General features: G+C 42.0%; 1 protein-coding gene across 3 annotated transcripts in view; it reads left to right on the top strand.

Annotated features, from left to right (window-relative positions):
• LOC134203966 (atlastin) overlaps positions 1-16,893 on the top strand; it is a 95,315-nt gene that overhangs the window by 60,158 nt on the left and 18,264 nt on the right. For all 3 annotated transcript variants that reach the window (XM_062678806.1, XM_062678819.1, XM_062678812.1), the window contains exons 2-7: positions 313-633; positions 699-848; positions 15,494-15,649; positions 15,713-16,342; positions 16,405-16,685; positions 16,749-16,815. In XM_062678806.1, the coding sequence (XP_062534790.1) occupies positions 433-633; positions 699-848; positions 15,494-15,649; positions 15,713-16,342; positions 16,405-16,685; positions 16,749-16,815 (1,485 nt within the window). In that variant the 5' untranslated portion in view covers positions 313-432. The remainder of the gene's footprint in view (positions 1-312; positions 634-698; positions 849-15,493; positions 15,650-15,712; positions 16,343-16,404; positions 16,686-16,748; positions 16,816-16,893) is intronic.

Here is a 16,893-nt window from a genome sequence, read left to right as displayed (position 1 = left end):
TTATTTTATTAATATTTTCTAATGTACCCATTGCAATTAAACCATATCCATTGCCACCCAGATTATAACAGTTATTACCTTTACCTATGTTTTGTATCTACCGATTTGTTCTATACGTGTGAGTGCAAATTATTTCAATCCATAGATGATAAAAATGTGTTGCTTGCTTAGTCATTTCCAGGTGATTTTCATCTCGTTCTGCGAAGGGTGGGTCGAACTGACTAGTGATAAATCGCACACTTCAATAGCCACACAGTTTGCATCAAAGGGATAATTGACTGATTGGATCCTTATTTTTTGTTACTCCGACAGGTCCAACCGCTGGATGTAAAGTTGGGCTCCAGTGAAGCCAAATTACGGAATTAGGCACAGACGAGTGCCCACCGAAGAACACCCTGGCCTGAAAACAGAGATAAAACCACAACGGACATAATGGCGGCAGCAGCGAAACCGATACAGGTGGTCGAAAGCGGCGAAGAGCACACATTCACACTGAACGAAGAAGCACTGACGGAAATTCTGCTGCAGGAAAACGTGCGGGACCGAACGGTGGTCGTCATCTCAGTTGCCGGAGCGTTCCGCAAGGGCAAAAGTTTCCTGCTGGATTTCTTCCTGCGATACATGTACTCGAAGGTAATCGTGATTCTATCCTATACAAAAAATATAATCAATGACCTTTGTTTCGTTTTTTATTTCAGTATGTTCACAATAAGAGCATTTCGGAATGGCTGGGTGACGAAAATGAACCACTCACAGGATTCTCGTGGCGGGGTGGCAGCGAACGAGACACAACCGGGATTCTTATGTGGTCGGATATATTCCTGCACGAGACGCCGGGTGGAGAGAAGGTAAGATTAGTAGGGTAGGATGGGGCAAGATGGGTCGCCCAAGGCGAACCATGAATGCCTCAAAACAGAAACATTTTAATTAACATTTTCAACGTGAATCTGAAAAGATAGCTCCACAAAAATTATACTTTTTATTTCATTTTGAGTCTTGAAAGTGGAAGTCTATTTTTCTGTAAATCAAAAAAATGCCGGGGTAAGATGGGTCACCTCTAAATTCTGCAATTAACATTGTTTTTATTTCTAATATTAAATTACACCTAGATAGATAGATAGTTGTATTGCAGATGATTTTATTGAACACAAAAGGATGTTCAAGCTTTGAATGAAGAAATGGCTGTACATTTAAAAATATCTGCTATTTCTTATGAAAACAAGCCGTCCGTGTATTATTTTCTTGAAGACACAAATTATACATGTTTGAACCGTCTGTAATAAATGGGCTGCGAGGAATCCCTCGATAAATAGAATAGGCAAATAAAAGACGAAGTGATGAACGTCAACCTGGGTGATTATTATTTTGTGGAATATATAACATGCTATATCGAAGAAACGTGTAGTGCACCGGTTCTCAACCTTTTTCTTAAGAGGTACCCCTTCGAACTTTTGCATTAATTGAGGTACCCCCTCTCGAAAGCAAGCTTCTAATCCTCTTGAAAACATAATTCCGAGCCCTTTGAAGGGAAGCTCTTTTCAATCCTTTTAAAGTAGGCTTCCGCGTTTCTTTATTAGAGGCTTCTGAGCCTCTTGTAGAGAGGCTTCGGAGCCACTTGAAGGCGGTTTTCGAGCCACTTAAAAAGAAGCGTCCTTTGCATCTTGAAAGGAAGTTTCTGAGCCTCTTGATAGTATGGTTCCAAGCCTTTTGAAAGAAGAATTCTGAGCTTCTTGTAGCGAGGCTTACGAGCCTCTTGAAAGTAGGCAACCTAACCACTTCAAAGGAGGCTTCCGAACCTCTTGAAAAGAGGCTTCCGAGCCTCTCGAATGGAGCATTCCGAGTTTCTTGAAAAAGGCTTCAGAGCCTCTTGAAAGGAGGCTTCCGAGTCTCTAGAAAAGGAGGCTTTTGAGCCTGTACAAAAAAGGCTTTTGAGTCTCTTGAAAGGATCTGGAAAGTAGGCTTTTGAGCCTCTAGAAAAAAAGGCTTCCGAGCCCCTTGAAAGCAGGCTTCCGAGCCTCTTGGAATGAAGCTTCCGAGCCTCTTGGCTTCGTGGTCTCTTGGAAAGAGGCTTTCGAGTATCTAGAAAGGATCTTGAAAGGAGGCTTCCGAGACTCTTGAAAGGAGGCTTCGGAGCCTCTTGAAGGGAGGCTTCCGAGCCTCTACAAAAGGAGGTTTTTGATTCTCTAGAAAAGAGGCTTTTGAGCTTCATGAAAGGAGGCTTCCGAGCCATTTGAAAGGAGGCTTCTGAACCTCTCGAAAGAAGGCTTCCGAACTTCTTGGAAGGAGGCTTCCGAGCCTCTTGAAAGTAGGCTCCCGAGCCTCTTGAAAGGAGGCTTCCGAGCCTCTTGAAAGGAGGCTTCCGAGCCTCTTGAAAGGAGGCGGCTTCCGAGCCTCTTGAAAGGAGGCGGCTTCCGAGCCTCTTGAAAGGAGGCGGCTTCCGAGCCTCTTGAAAGGAGGCTTCCGAGCCTCTTGAAAGGAGGTTTCCGAGCCTTTTGAAAGCAGGCTTCCGAGCCTCTTGAAAGGAGGCTTCCGAGCCTCTTGAAAGGAGGCTTCCGAGCCTCTTGAAAGGAGGCTTCCGAGCCTCTTGAAAGGAGGCTGAGCCTCTTGAAGGAGGCTGAGCCTCTTGAAAGGAGGCTTGAGCCTCTTGAAAGGAGGCTTCTGAGCCTCTTGAAAGGAGGCCTGAGCCTCTTGAAAGGAGGCTTCTGAGCCTCTTGAAAGGAGGCTTCCGAGCCTCTTGAAAGGAGGCTTCCGAGCCTCTTGAAAGGAGGCTTCCGAGCCTCTTGAAAGGAGGCTTCCGAGCCTCTTGAAAGGAGGCTTCAGAGCCTCTTGAAAGGAGGCTTCCGAGCCTCTTGAAAGGAGGCTTCTGAGGCTCTTGAAGGGAGGAGGCTTCCGAGCCTCTTGAAAGGAGGCTTCTCAGCCTCTTGAAAGGAGGCCTGAGCCTCTCGAAAGGAGGCTTCCGAGCCCGTTCAAAGGAGGCTTCCGAGCCTCTTGAAAGGAGGCTTCCGAGCCTCTTGAAAGGAGGCTTCCGAGCCTCTTGAAAGGAGGCTTCCGAGCCTCTTGAAAGGAGGCTTCCGAGCCTCTTGAAAAGAGGACTTTGAGCTGCTTGGTAGAAGGCTTCCGAAGAAGGATGCTTTTAATCCTCTTGCAACGAAGCAACCGAGCTTTAGTAAAAAAAAATGTTCATTCAACGTTTTGTTCGTTTGATCTTTTGTTCCGTAGCCCTTCATCCATTGTGTTGATTGTGGAAGGCAGGATTAAATTGGGATTTATTGATCGCCTTGCATATTATGTTATAAATTTATGAAATAGAAAATACACAATTATCAAAACTTTATCAATGAGTTTTGATTGGAATTGTAATACGTCCGCCATTACACATTTTTGTCCGAGGTACCCCCTAGGGCCAGCGAAGGTACCCCCAGGGGTACATGTACCCCAGGTTGAGAACCGCTGGTAGTGCAAATGTTATATTTGGAAGCTATATTTTAGTTTTTAATATAGTTTTATTGGACTAATTGGCGGGTGAAATAGTTTCAGTGGTAATTCTGTGGTAATAGGCATTGGTCGGTTCGAGTCCCTCCAAGACACGTGGATTCTTTTTAGCAAATTTCATATCAATTTGTCCATTTCGAAACATGTGCTGTGCATATGCACAGCCAAGATAATTAACAAAAAAAAAGTGGTTGAAACTGTCAATTGAAATCGTTTTGAACTAGTGCGTGAGCCCAGTGGAAATGGGAAAAATTAATGTAAGATATATTACAACTTAAGTAAGCTGGAATGAATCATGAACTTAAAATACACCTCCTTACAGCTTTGAGCGTATTATCACGAAATCGCATCAAGGGAGTTTTTTCCAATCCTTAAATCCGAACATAATCTTAAAGAATAATTTCGGAATCACGCTTGATGCCTCGAAAGCAACATGTGGACGATAGCTACTACCTTTGTGAATCATGCCATGAGTCACCTTCTGCTGACCGCGGGATGGTTGCTTCCGATGAATGTGGAAAGTGGTTCCACTATGCATGGGCTAACGTGGACGAATCAATAGAAAAACACCCCTGGTGCTGTGAGAGATGTTTATCTGCCAGATCGCAGCGACACAGAGGAGGTAGCTCAACATCGTCGCGACGTCGGTCAATGGCATTGGCGCTCCAACGGCTGGAGGAAGAATATGCCTTGCAACAAGAATACATGCATGAGCGGTATGAAGTGATAACATCGTTTCTCGAGGACGAAGAAGAGAATGATAGTTAGGATGGTAACTCGGTCGACAGCAGCGTAAGTAGGACTAGAAAATTGATCGATAGTCAGCGAGGGACAAGGAGAAATTTTGGTGCCAGTAAAGCCTGTAGTCTGCAAGCGATACCGAAAGCGAGTCCAAGCAAAGTTGGTAGACACATAGAGTTGCATTCAGTCACCCCCTTCGGTCGTCCGGAATCGAGAATATCGGAAAGGAAAAACAATTTCCCAATACCCACTGGGAATCATTAAGTTTATAATCATTTGCACCGTTCATCATCTTTATCCGAGCCTTTACATCCTGGTTCAAGCCCACACGGGCTGGGGAGAAGTCAATCATCGTTCCGAGAAAACAGATCGATAATTCCTGAATTATTGCAAATCAGACCCTCGAACCCACCACAGAGTCAACACTAGAGATGGGCGCTCCGCTTAGGAGCTGTTCGGAAGATTTGCTTCATTACATTGAGCTGATGAACCATGGATCTTTTTTGAAGAACACCAGCTCAGCAGCTCACTTTAAATTGATGAAATCATTGTCAAACACGCGCCTAGAGAAATTCACTCGAGCGCACGCACTCGAGTACGCGCGCTGTTGTATTTTGTACAACACAAACGAAAATACCACGCTCGCGGTACACAACGCAAGCGAACTTGTATGAGACGAATTTCGCGCCAACTCGACCAGCGGTTGGCAGCACCATCTCAGAATCGAATGAAACTTGGTGAGCATAAAGATATGGTATTTCTAAGCCACTCTGCATACTTAGTTTTTCAAAAATTGTCAAGAATAACATTTGATGAGGACCTAATTTTTTTTCATGGATTTTTTATAAATCGATGTAACTCTAAAATGACAAGACCTACAAAAAAGTGTTGTATGGCGGACTGTCGTGAAATTCCCAGAAGTTTTTTGGAAAAATATCCAAAAAATGAAATACCGATTTCTACACTGAAAAAAATGAGTTTTAAAAATTAAAATCGATATTACCAAAAAACCTCATCTCAAAAATCGATGAAATTTTTTCTGCAGATAGGTATTTTAATTATCTAACTTTTCTGGGAATAATGTTCCTGTGACATATTTAAGGAAAAAAAGTTTTTCAAACAAAAACTTTTTCCATGTCCATATTGAGTGAAAATTTATCAGCGTGTTTTATGCCTACAGCGCCAATTATAGGTTCAGCAGCCTATCACCAACCAACGACACATTTTGGAAGTATAAAAATTTGTTTAGGAAGCAATTTAGCATAATCTAACATTAATGTGGACCAACATTTGGAAAGGGCGTATATTTTCCTAGATTGCTTATATTAATGTTACACACAAATGACCAGATTTACAAAATTGTGATGTTTGATGGCACATTGTAAATTTGTCTGAACTATGAAGTCTGAAACATAAAGGAGCATTTCGTTCACCGAGAAAATAAATTAATGAATGTAAAGATTAAAATTGGTTAAGCAAAAAAAAAATTAAGGTCGATTTTTTTAATCAGATAAACATTTTGATTCCAAACGATGAAGCTCGGTAGGTAATTTCATTAGGGGGATTTCCGGTAAACGCACATTTAAAGAATAATAAATTTTCCGCATTTTTTAAATTTTTTCTTCAATTTTATTTGTTACTACATTTAATTCTTATTTCTACTTGAATACTCATTAATTTGCAAATTTAGTCGAACAATTCAAAGACTTTTGGGTCTTCATCTGAGTTGGAATATTTTTAGCCAGGATTTTATTATGAGCGATTGGTATAAAAGAATGAAGCTTTTGTGTGCCAATTGGGTTGTTTAGGGGTATCGATGTTTTTACATATTCTGAATCTGTAGGAAAAACTGAGCCTAAACCCAATTTTTCAGAATTTTTGGAGCCCCGGAACTATTTTTAATTTGCATTTAAATTTATATGGAACTAAAAATTTGTTCTTATGCTGCATGGGCCAACTGTCATTCTATGAATGTTAGTGTCATTCTATCGATTGAAATGGCTTATTGTTTGCTATATAAAAATGTAAATAAAAGGTTTGCAAACAAAATAAAAATATGTTGGAGATCAGAAAAGCATGCTCTTTATGTTAAACTATAAAAAACCTAATATTTTTCTTCGCTAAACAACCCAATTATAGTTTTTGCTTTTTTGAAAAGTTCATCAAACTCTTGTTGAGTACCATCGTCGAAGGTGACAATCGGTCAAATGGGGGTGAGAATGGGTCACTGTTTCAACTACTTAGAATGCTTGTAGAATGGATGTATCTGAGGACAAGAAGACAAAAATATAAGAGACCTTTTTGAACGATTTTGCTCTACGCCCTCCATGCTCGCCCCCAGACCCATTGCCACCCCCGATGGCGGTATTGCTCATTCGTGATATAACAGAAATGTAATATAGTTATTTTTTTGTTTGATTGAAAACGTGCCCATTCGCCCATTCGTACAACTCCCGAGGAGTCTTGATAGTATTTCCATAATCTTTGGCAAGAGTTGCGCGTTTTGTCATTCGTTTGAGAGTGCCACCAATTGCTTCGCAAGGGCCTTTTCCGTGTGATGTTGTAAAAAAGTGCCATTCTGTTTCTAAGCCATGTTTTTAATTTAAATAACACAGACTTGCAAAGTTCCTTTTATTTTTATAATGTGCCACAGCTCACCCAGGCACAAAAGTAATTTTTGTAAAATCGATCGACTGTTTCAAAAAGTCAATTAATTTGAAACGAATAAGTGAACAGCTTTTGTGTGATGGGTCATTACTTCTTATTAATAAAGCTAACGTTTTCTAATTAACCGTTTCTTTTAAGGTAAACTTCGAATGGATGTATTGTTGCCTGGGAATTATTCCAACCTTGAGCAGCATTTTGGATATTGAATGAATAATTTTCAGAGAAATCTAACAGTACAAGTGTATTGCTGTTTGCAAATAATGTCATAAGTTTTAAGTTTATCAATTTTTTCAATACAATACGATACAAAATCATCTACAGGCTTTATAACGGTTTCTAAATTACACCGCTCAGTGGTTAGCCTTTGCTGAAAAACAACATCTTTTCCACTATTACAATTAAATATCACTTCAGTTTCGTTTCGGCAACATTGCCCGTTTTCAAAGTAATTATTTTTTGTAATTGTTTTTAAGTTACTTCGATACAAAAAGTCAAATAAAACATAAACCCTTTTCAAATGTTGGTCCACAATTATGTTAGATTATGCTAAATTGCTTCCCAAACAAATTTTTATACGTCCAAAATGTGTCGTTGGTTGATGATAGGCTGCTGAACCTATAATTGGCGCTGTAGGCATAAAACACGCTGATAAATTTTCACTCAATATGGACATGAAAAAAGTTTTTGTTAGAAAAACTTTTTTTCCTTAACCCTTAAAGGCGCAAGGCGATTTTTTTAGAATTCGTCGGAAATATTTTTATCGTAAATAACCATTGGAATTATTAACATTAAACATATTTTCGGTTTGTTGTTTTAAAACAACATTGCGCATTTAAGGGTTAAATATGCCACAGAAACATTATTCCCAGAAAAGTTAGATAATTGAAATACCTACCTGCAGAAAAAATTTCATCGATTTCTGAGATGAGGTTTTTTTGTAATATCGATTTTAATTTTTAAAACTAATTTTTTTCAGTGTAGAAATCGGTATTTCATTTTTTGGATATTTTTCCAAAAAACTTCTGGGAATTTCACGACAGTCCGCCATACAACACTTTTTTGTAGGTCTTGTCATTTTAGAGTTACATCGATTTATAAAAAATCCATGAAAAAAAATTAGGCCCTCATCAAATGTTACTCTTGACAATTTTTGAAAAACTAAGTATGCAGAGTGGCTTAGAAATACCATATCTTTATGCCCATCAAGTTTCATTCGATTCTGAGATGGTGCTGCCAGCCCCATAGAAGGGTTGGCGCGAAATTCGTCATGAGCATTCCAGTCCAGTACCGCGCACGTGCTGATCGTTTGTTATTTGCACCTCAAGCACCATCAACCCAAGCGACAGCACCATCTAGCCAAGCAACAGAAATCATTTCTGCTGGAGAGGAGAATAAGAAACACACAAGCAAAAATAATCCAACTAGAGTGCCGTCTATTTCTCGGGTACTTATTCAAAAGGACGTATGTGATTTTGTAAACAAAGATTCAAACGTCGATTTGTCCAATCTGATGGCACTCCCACGCAAGCCAACACCACCAACAGGTAGCCGAAGGCTTCCCCTATCTGTCTGTGGTGATGGTTTGCGTGGGAGTGCTATCAGATTCGTCAAATCGACGTTTGAATCTTTGTTTACAAAATCACATACGTCCTTTTGAATAAGTACCCGAGATTTCTAAACCCATACCCACATACTCGGCGCTACGAACGGGCACACAAAAGATACTTACCTAGTAGTGCGGTAACGAACGAACCGTACCAAGCAAAAGATCCGAAGATCCGAACAACTCTCAGTTCCGCTCATGTCGTCGTACAGCTCGAAATTGCTGTGACATGAAAGCGAGAGCTGCGCTACTAGCTCAGATCCGTGCGACACGGATCTCGATTCGGATCAGTCGCGACCGATTCTAGCGAACCGTGTGGTTCGAACGAACCGAACTGGGAGCTGGTCTTGCACGGAGCGGATCTTTTGCTTGCGACGGGTTTTCCCGCCAGCATACTGCTACATGTGCACTCTGTTTGTTTGTAGCACCGTGCTCTGTATTTTTTACTCTCTTGTTTTAGTTCTCTCGCATTTCGGGATCCAATGTCAGCTACGCATGGTTAGAAGCGCGTAAACAAGGCATTGATTTTCTGCACTCAGTATGAAGAGAAAACTTATGACACGTGATAAGGTTCATATACATATCATAGAATAGGGACTGAATTATTCAAACTAACGATTTGAAAAACGTTATCAACAAAAAGTAGCTTAGAATTATGAATAGAAAATAATGTTGAGTTAGTTTTTGTATAGAAATAAATGTGATGATTCTGAATGAGCTCCTAGACTTTAAAACTAGACGGTCAGAAAAAGCGTAATAAATGTTATTAGCTTAAAATTGTCGGTTTTTCAATAGAAATCATTACCTCACTATAGCTTAACATTTTAAAAATTTCAAAATGATGTAAATAGATGAATGATGAATGAATGAATAAATAAATGAATGACACACATTTTTCAAATTTTTGAACAATGATTAAAATTAAAATAATAAAATTAACAATAATTTTTTAATATATGTAGCATTAAAGAACTGAAGAGCCGATCTAAGGAGCTGACTCTTTTCAATGAGCTGAACGGATCAGATCCGCTCACTGCAATGAGCTGTTTTGCCCATCTCTAGTCAACACCGCTGCGTTGGAAATGTGGATTACGGCGGTCGTTAAACGGATAAAGGTTCCCCCAAACACACGCGATGCGACAGTCGCGACGCGATTCTATCGCTTGGCGACAGCGATTCTGTCGCCGTTGGAATGGAAGCGTAAATAGAATATTGCCTGCAGCTACCCAACGATAAAATCGTGGCGACTAGTTGTCGCCGTCGCGGCGATGAAATTGCTTAGGTTTGGGGGAGCCTTAATGCGAGCAATCATTCGTTGGTAAATACAGTTCCACAATCGACTCCGAATATTGGACCAGCGGCGACCCAAATCTTAGCAAGGCAAGTGTGCCAAAGAAGCTGCCGGTATTCACTGGGGTAGCAGAGGAATGGCCCATTTTCATAAGTTCATATGAAAATTCTAATGCTGCTTGTAGGCTCTCGGATGTAGAAAACCTCATCAGACTCAGGAGAGTCTAAAAGGTCCGGCGTTAGAAATCGTCCGCAGTAGGTTACTATTACCTGCGAACGTTCCAAAGGTAATTGAAACATTGCGTTGAGTTTACGGAAAGCCGGAGATTCTCATTCGTTCGTTGATATCGAAGGTACGGGCTATAGATTCTCCGAAGTCTGACCGATTGGATTCCGTCATCAAATTCGGCATTGCCGTACAACAACTCTGCGACCATTTCGAGGCGGCGAACCAACAAGATAACCTTAGAAATCCAGTCCTATTGGAAGAAATGGTGGAGAAGCTGCCAGCTAATTTCAAGTTGGTATGGGTTTGCTTCAAGAAAAGTAAGGTGCAGGAGTCGATCAGTACGTTTGGGAATTTCATGGAAAATCTGGTGGATGAAACTAGTGAAGTAACACTTCTAAATGCGCCATCAGAGTCTATAGTGAATCAGGAGAAGAAAATCGAACAAAATGAGGGACAAGAAACCATGCGCCACGTGTTCAAAAATCGGGCATCAAGCGCAACATTGTAAAGAATTCAAGAAGTTGATGCCCATCGAACGTTTTCAGTTGGATTAAACCAGCTATACTTATTAACGGATGTACACACTGTTGAACGACTAAATTTGCGTTGCGTTGCGTTGCGTTGCGTTGCGTTGCGTTGTAACGGAGTATTTCGTAGATTGCATACTGATAGTTGTCATGTATATTCTTTACCTTTCTTACCCCAATTGCTTATGGATTTCCATTTGGGATTCAATGGAAATCCAATTGGGGGTCCAAAATGATAAAACATGAAAGCTATCATTGCCGGCCACGCCCATCTTCTCCGTTACTAGGAAAGGGAAGGAAATGATGATATGATATCTACTTAACGAGAGGCCAGCGACTCACCGACGCCCTCATAGATGTCAAGGAATTGGATGGTGGGTAGGGTATGTGGTTTAGGAGTCTCATTATAAGCAAATGATAGAAAATTTGTGGAAATACGTTGGGAGTGACTTTGCTAAGAAATTTATGTCACTCCATTATCCTTGCCGATGATTTTCCTCGGATGGGGCGAAGGTATTAGCCTTGCCCTGGCTAATAGCCTAGGTTTAAGCGCCTTTGCTCGCTCTCTGAAACGAAAAAAGAGCAAAAAGAAATTAAATTTCCCTTCCCCCCTGATATGATAATGATTTTGATCAACACATGAATTCTAAGTGGATGAATAAATGATCAAACGGCTGCATACAAGCCTCTATTGTCGTAGCAGAAGCAAACCCGCCTCAATACGACAGGCAGAAGCAAATGTTTGTGATTCAAACGCGATCGACTGTTGTTCAATTTCGATACACATAGTTGGGTAGAGAGAAAAGATGTGAAATATTGCTAAAGTAGGATTCGATGGATACGAGGAATTTACTCATATGCCACCGTTATTAGCTGGTTATGGGACAGCTTTCTCGCAAGGGCAGCTGTTGTATAATTGGTAATACGCACCCTTTTAATGACAAAAAGATCAGCAGAAACTATATCATTTCGAGAGCAGAATTTAGTTAAACAGACGGTGAATACTCCACCCGATTGCAAATCAACATACACATATTTCGACCTGAACAATAAGAGAACCTTCTCAGTGCTTCATTCTTGGCTCAAGCATAAGTACGAGTCACTAAATAAGGTCCAATCGTTGAGGTCGGAAAATGTATCAATAAAGCCACAATTAAGCGAGAAAACTAAATGGAACAACTTTGGCCCACTCCGTAACAAACAGTGGAATAAATGGTTATTGCTTCTTTGTACTTATATTTTAAGGTTTTCCACTAACCTGTTGATATACCGCCGAGCGCTTCATAAAATTTTGTTCCTAACCTACTTACCTAGGCTCCAAAGCACAGCTGAAACTATTTAAAGTTGCAAAGTGGTTTCCCTTCTCCATTGTTTTTTTGGAAGAAGACCGTCTGCTACCGGGTTACCTTCCATTCGAAATCACCGAGTCCCCGTGAAATTCCGTCTTCATCGTAGCTGGTGTAATCGTAACTAGACGTTGGACCGTTTCTCTGTTGCCGCTACAAGGTTTAAATTTCACTTTTCCACGGCCACCAAATCACATACACGCATCCGAAAAGCTAACCGAAAGCTAAGAAAATCACTTTTTTTCACGCGAACCGCTACCTGTCGCACCGAAAAAAATATATACATCGCCGGAAACGCGTAGCACCGTAAAAATGACCCGCACTAAGATCCCGGGCCACAACCAGCCGAAATAAGCAAAAAGCGCTGGAGAAAATTCGTGTGGACGAAAATTTTTGACGTCCACCTTCGCGAATGGTTACTACGATCCTGTTGAACGACTAAATTTGCCAAGACAAAGTATAAATTTCAATAAACTGGTGTCAATATTTGATCACATGCAAGGATTGTTCGTCGGTGAGCAGAAGGACGTAGAACCGACAATATTGATCGGCCTGAACAACCTCGATTTGATGGTACCTTTGGAATCGTGGATAGGTGGAAGCGGAGAGCCAGTGGGATTACGCTGTAAACTCGGATGAACGATCAGTGGACCAGTAGCTGCAATCGCTTCACATGGTTTTTGTGGTGTGCACCAGTCAGTGTGATATTTCGTTGACCAAGCACTGAGAAATTATTTCACTATAGAAGAGGCCGGAGTTACCTGCCCGTATCGCGTGGAATCCGATGAAGACCGAAGAGCTCGTGTTATCTTGGAGCAAACCACAAAACGTGTGGGCATCTGATTCGAAACGGCCGTGCTATGTCGTAACGACGAGGTGCGTCTTCGGAACAGCTATTCGATGGCATACCGGCGCATGCAGAGTTTGGAGCAACGCTTCAAGAAGGACCCTGAGTTGCAAGACAAAATAGCTTGGGCAATTGACGACTTTATAAAGAAGGGATATGCGCATAAAGTAACAGCCGACAAGCTCAGCTCTAGCGAAATCGGTAGAGAGTGTTATTTACCATTGAACGCAGTGGTCAGTAGGAGGAACCTCGCTCAATGACATATTGCTGAAGGGTCCAGACATGTTGGTCTCTATGTTGGACATTATCAACCATTTTAGAGAAAGGCGAATTGGGTTTGGAGGCGATGTGAAAGAAATGTTTCTTCAGATTTGGATGCGCCAGCAGGGCAAGTGCTTCCAAAAGTTTTTGTTTCGACAAGACTCTTCCAAAACTCCTGACGTCTACATTCTGGGCGTAGTCATATTTGGGGCAAAATGTTCGCCATGTAGTGCACACTACACAAAAGATAAAAATGCCCGGGAATGTGCAAACCGTTATCCAGAGGCTGCGGAGGCTATCGTTAAACGACACTAAGTCGATGACTATTTTGATAGTGCTGATAACGAAGACGTAGCAATTCAACGAGCGGTTAAGGTGCGGAAGGTACACGTGTACGGCGGATTCGAAATCCGCAATTGGGTGAGTAATTCACCAACCGTACTCGCCGCTTTGGGCGAGTCCAAGAATGATGAATACGTTGCAACCTACCTTGACTTCCTCAATCCAGGGAACGTTCTTATGGGTGGATTCGATGACGGTTTTATCCTGGAAAAGATCCGACAGCCTTTAGTACAAACTATATTTAGCGCTCAGAGTCGCAGAGATAGTCCACAAAACTGATATAAAATCATGGAAGCACGTGCCATCAAAAAGGAACGTAGCCGATGGTATTACGAAATAAGTATCTGGAACCACCGTGGATCTAGAAATGAGATGGTTTAATGGTCCACTATTCCTACATCGAAGTGTAGATTTCTGGCCAGAATAACCGAAAACGAAATCAGTGGTGCCCGATGAGCTTAGGCCTTGCTATCTGTTCCATCATATAGCTGTTCCTCAACAGACCATCGACATAGCACGCATATCTAAATGAAGAACACTTTTGCGAACATCAGCACTGGTGTATCGCTTTACCTCCAACTGCAAACAGAAGCAGATGGGACTACCGAGCGAAGCAGTGAAAGCCGACTCACGACAATCAACAACGCCAGCAATCCTGGTTGGTATTCAGCAGCAAGAATTGGCGGAAGCAGAAAGTCTTTTGTGGCAAATCGCTCATGGCGATGTTTTGCCGGATGAGGTGCGTATCTTGAAGAGAAATGCTGAAAGCCCACGCGAACAGTGGAGCTACTTCGAAAAAATGAAGTCAACTGTAGAAGAATTCACCATTTTTGGACGAAAACGGAGTCATCAGAATAAAAGGAAGGACATCTTCAGCAGTGTTTTCTGCATGGAATACTCACTTTCCTGTCATATTACCCAGAAACCACGTTATTACGACAAAGATTTTGAAAGATTACCACGTTCGTTTCGGACGAAGGAAATCACAGTGAATGAAGTGCGTCAAACTTTTTTCATCCCGAAATTGCGAACAGCGGCTGGAACGGTAATTCGCAACTGTATAAAGTGTGGATTGATTACGTAAATGTAAACCAGTTACACCACGCATGGCACCACTTCCAATTCAGCGTACCTATGCAACCCTATGTCAGAGTCTTCAGCTACGTTGGCATTGATTATTTTGGAACAATCGACGTCACGTAGGAAGACACAAGGAGAAACGATACGTAGCATTGCTTACGTGTTTAGTCGTACGAGCTGTACACTGTGAGGTAGCGTACAGTTTGAGCACGGGATCATGCAAGCAAGCGATTCGTCGGTTCATTCGCAGGCGTGGTTCCCCCATCGAAATATTTTCGAACAATGTACGAATTTCAGGGAGCCTACAAAATCATAAAGCCTCCCAAAATCCTCCTACAAAGGTGGCCCAGACCCATCTTACCCCGTGACCCATGTTGCCCTGCCTTACCCTAATTATTGGAACTCTGTTTAAGTTACCTCAATTTGATGTTTACAGATGGAAGCTTTTATATTTTGACCATATTTGAATGTTCATCTACTCCGACCTTGATCAGAGCAAAAATTTTGTATTTTGATTGTGCTTTAACGTCAGTACAACTCTGCATGATATTTGAGAAATTTTATACAATATTATGCAAACAAATGAGTTGTGACCTAAACAAATATGAGGAATTTGTCAGTTTTGTCATGCTTTCCGTGATAAAGAAAGATTAATCTTTGCTGAGAGATCGCAAATAAATCCATGTTGGAGCATCATAACGAATTCGAACAGTTTAGATATGATACGTTATTCCTCAATACAGAGATGCAAGTGACATTGTTCTTCAATAGCTGTCTGCTTCTTTCACGGTTACTCTCTTATGTATTAAAAACATGCGGACGATCTTAGAACATGCAGGACATCTGCAAGCGGAAATAAAAACCATAAAAGTAAAAGCAATTGATTTTTATATGAAAGGATACAGAAAACCAGACATGCATTTTTCAACAGCTGATAGGACCCCATCGAGACCCGGTTTAACTTTTTCCTTCCCACGACTTTTTCAAAAATATATCTACTCAGAGTAGCCTGAACCATAAAACTTAATTAAATCGGGGTATCTCGATTCTGCCCATTCCATTTCACAGTACGCCATCATACTAATGGACACACAGGGCGCATTCGATAGCCAGAGCACGGTGCGAGACTGTGCCACAGTGTTTGCCCTCAGCACGATGCTCTCGTCCGTTCAGATCTACAACCTGTCACAGAACATCCAGGAAGACGACCTCCAGCACCTGCAGGTATGTCCAATCATCATCCAAGAATCATCTCAAATCAATAACCGCACCCTCATGTTCTTATAGCTTTTCACCGAGTACGGTCGGTTGGCGTTGGCCGACAGTGGCAAGAAACCCTTCCAGCGGCTGCAGTTTCTAGTTCGAGACTGGAGCTTCCCGTACGAGGCGGAGTACGGTGCCGAAGGCGGTGACGTGATTCTGAAGCGACGCTTGGAAGTCCAAGACAAACAGCACCCCGAACTGCAGTCCCTCCGACGTCACATCACCTCCTGCTTCACGGAAATTGCTTGCTTCCTGATGCCGCATCCGGGACTGACGGTTGCCACGAACCAGAAGTTCGACGGTCGGTTGGCAGATATTACGCCCGAGTTCAAACAGAGCCTCAAAGACCTGGTGCCGATGTTGCTGTCGCCGTCGAATCTGATACCGAAGGAAATCAACGGTCAGAAAGTGAAAGCACGGGATCTGGTCCAATACTTCAAGTCCTACATGGCTATCTACAAGGGTAACGAACTGCCCGAACCGAAGAGCATGCTGGTGGCGACAGCAGAGGCAAACAATTTGACGGCAGTTGCAGCCGCTAAGGACACCTACAGCCAGCTGATGGAGGACGTTTGTGGTGGAAACAAACCATATCTAAACACCGCACATCTGGACTCGGAACACAACCGGATCAAGGAGAAAGCAATACATCAGGTAAGTTGCGCATCATTTTGTAGTCCACATAAACTAATCAAATTTGATTTTTTTGTGCACAGTTCTCCTCCAAGCGGAAGATGGGTGGCGAAGAGTTCTCCGAGAAGTATCGCGAACAGCTGGAACAGGACCTGGACGATTCGTACGTTACATTCAAGGCGCACAACGAAAGCAAAAACATTTTCAAGGCGGCCCGGACACCGGCGGTCTACTTTGCGATCGCCGTCGTGATGTACATCTTCAGCGGTATCTTTGGGCTGGTCGGACTGTACACGTTTGCCAACTTTGCCAATCTGATCATGGGCATCGCACTGCTAACGTTGGCCACGTGGGCGTACATTAGGTTCGTGTTTTTCACCATTGTTTCAACACAACGAAAGTAATCGTTTTTTTTTACCCGATACAGGTACAGCGGCGAACTGAGCGACTTTGGCGTGCGGTTAGACGAAATTGCCAACCTGCTGTGGGAAAATGTAAGTCTTGTTGTTTATTTCTTCTGGTTTTCCGGTGTTGGGATTCTGCTGTACGTGCACCAAGATGAGCTTGTGTAT

Source organism: Armigeres subalbatus, chromosome 1 (genome assembly GCF_024139115.2).
Source record: "Armigeres subalbatus isolate Guangzhou_Male chromosome 1, GZ_Asu_2, whole genome shotgun sequence".
NCBI lineage: Eukaryota > Metazoa > Arthropoda > Insecta > Diptera > Culicidae > Armigeres > Armigeres subalbatus.
This window is presented reverse-complemented; position numbering and strand designations above follow the sequence as displayed.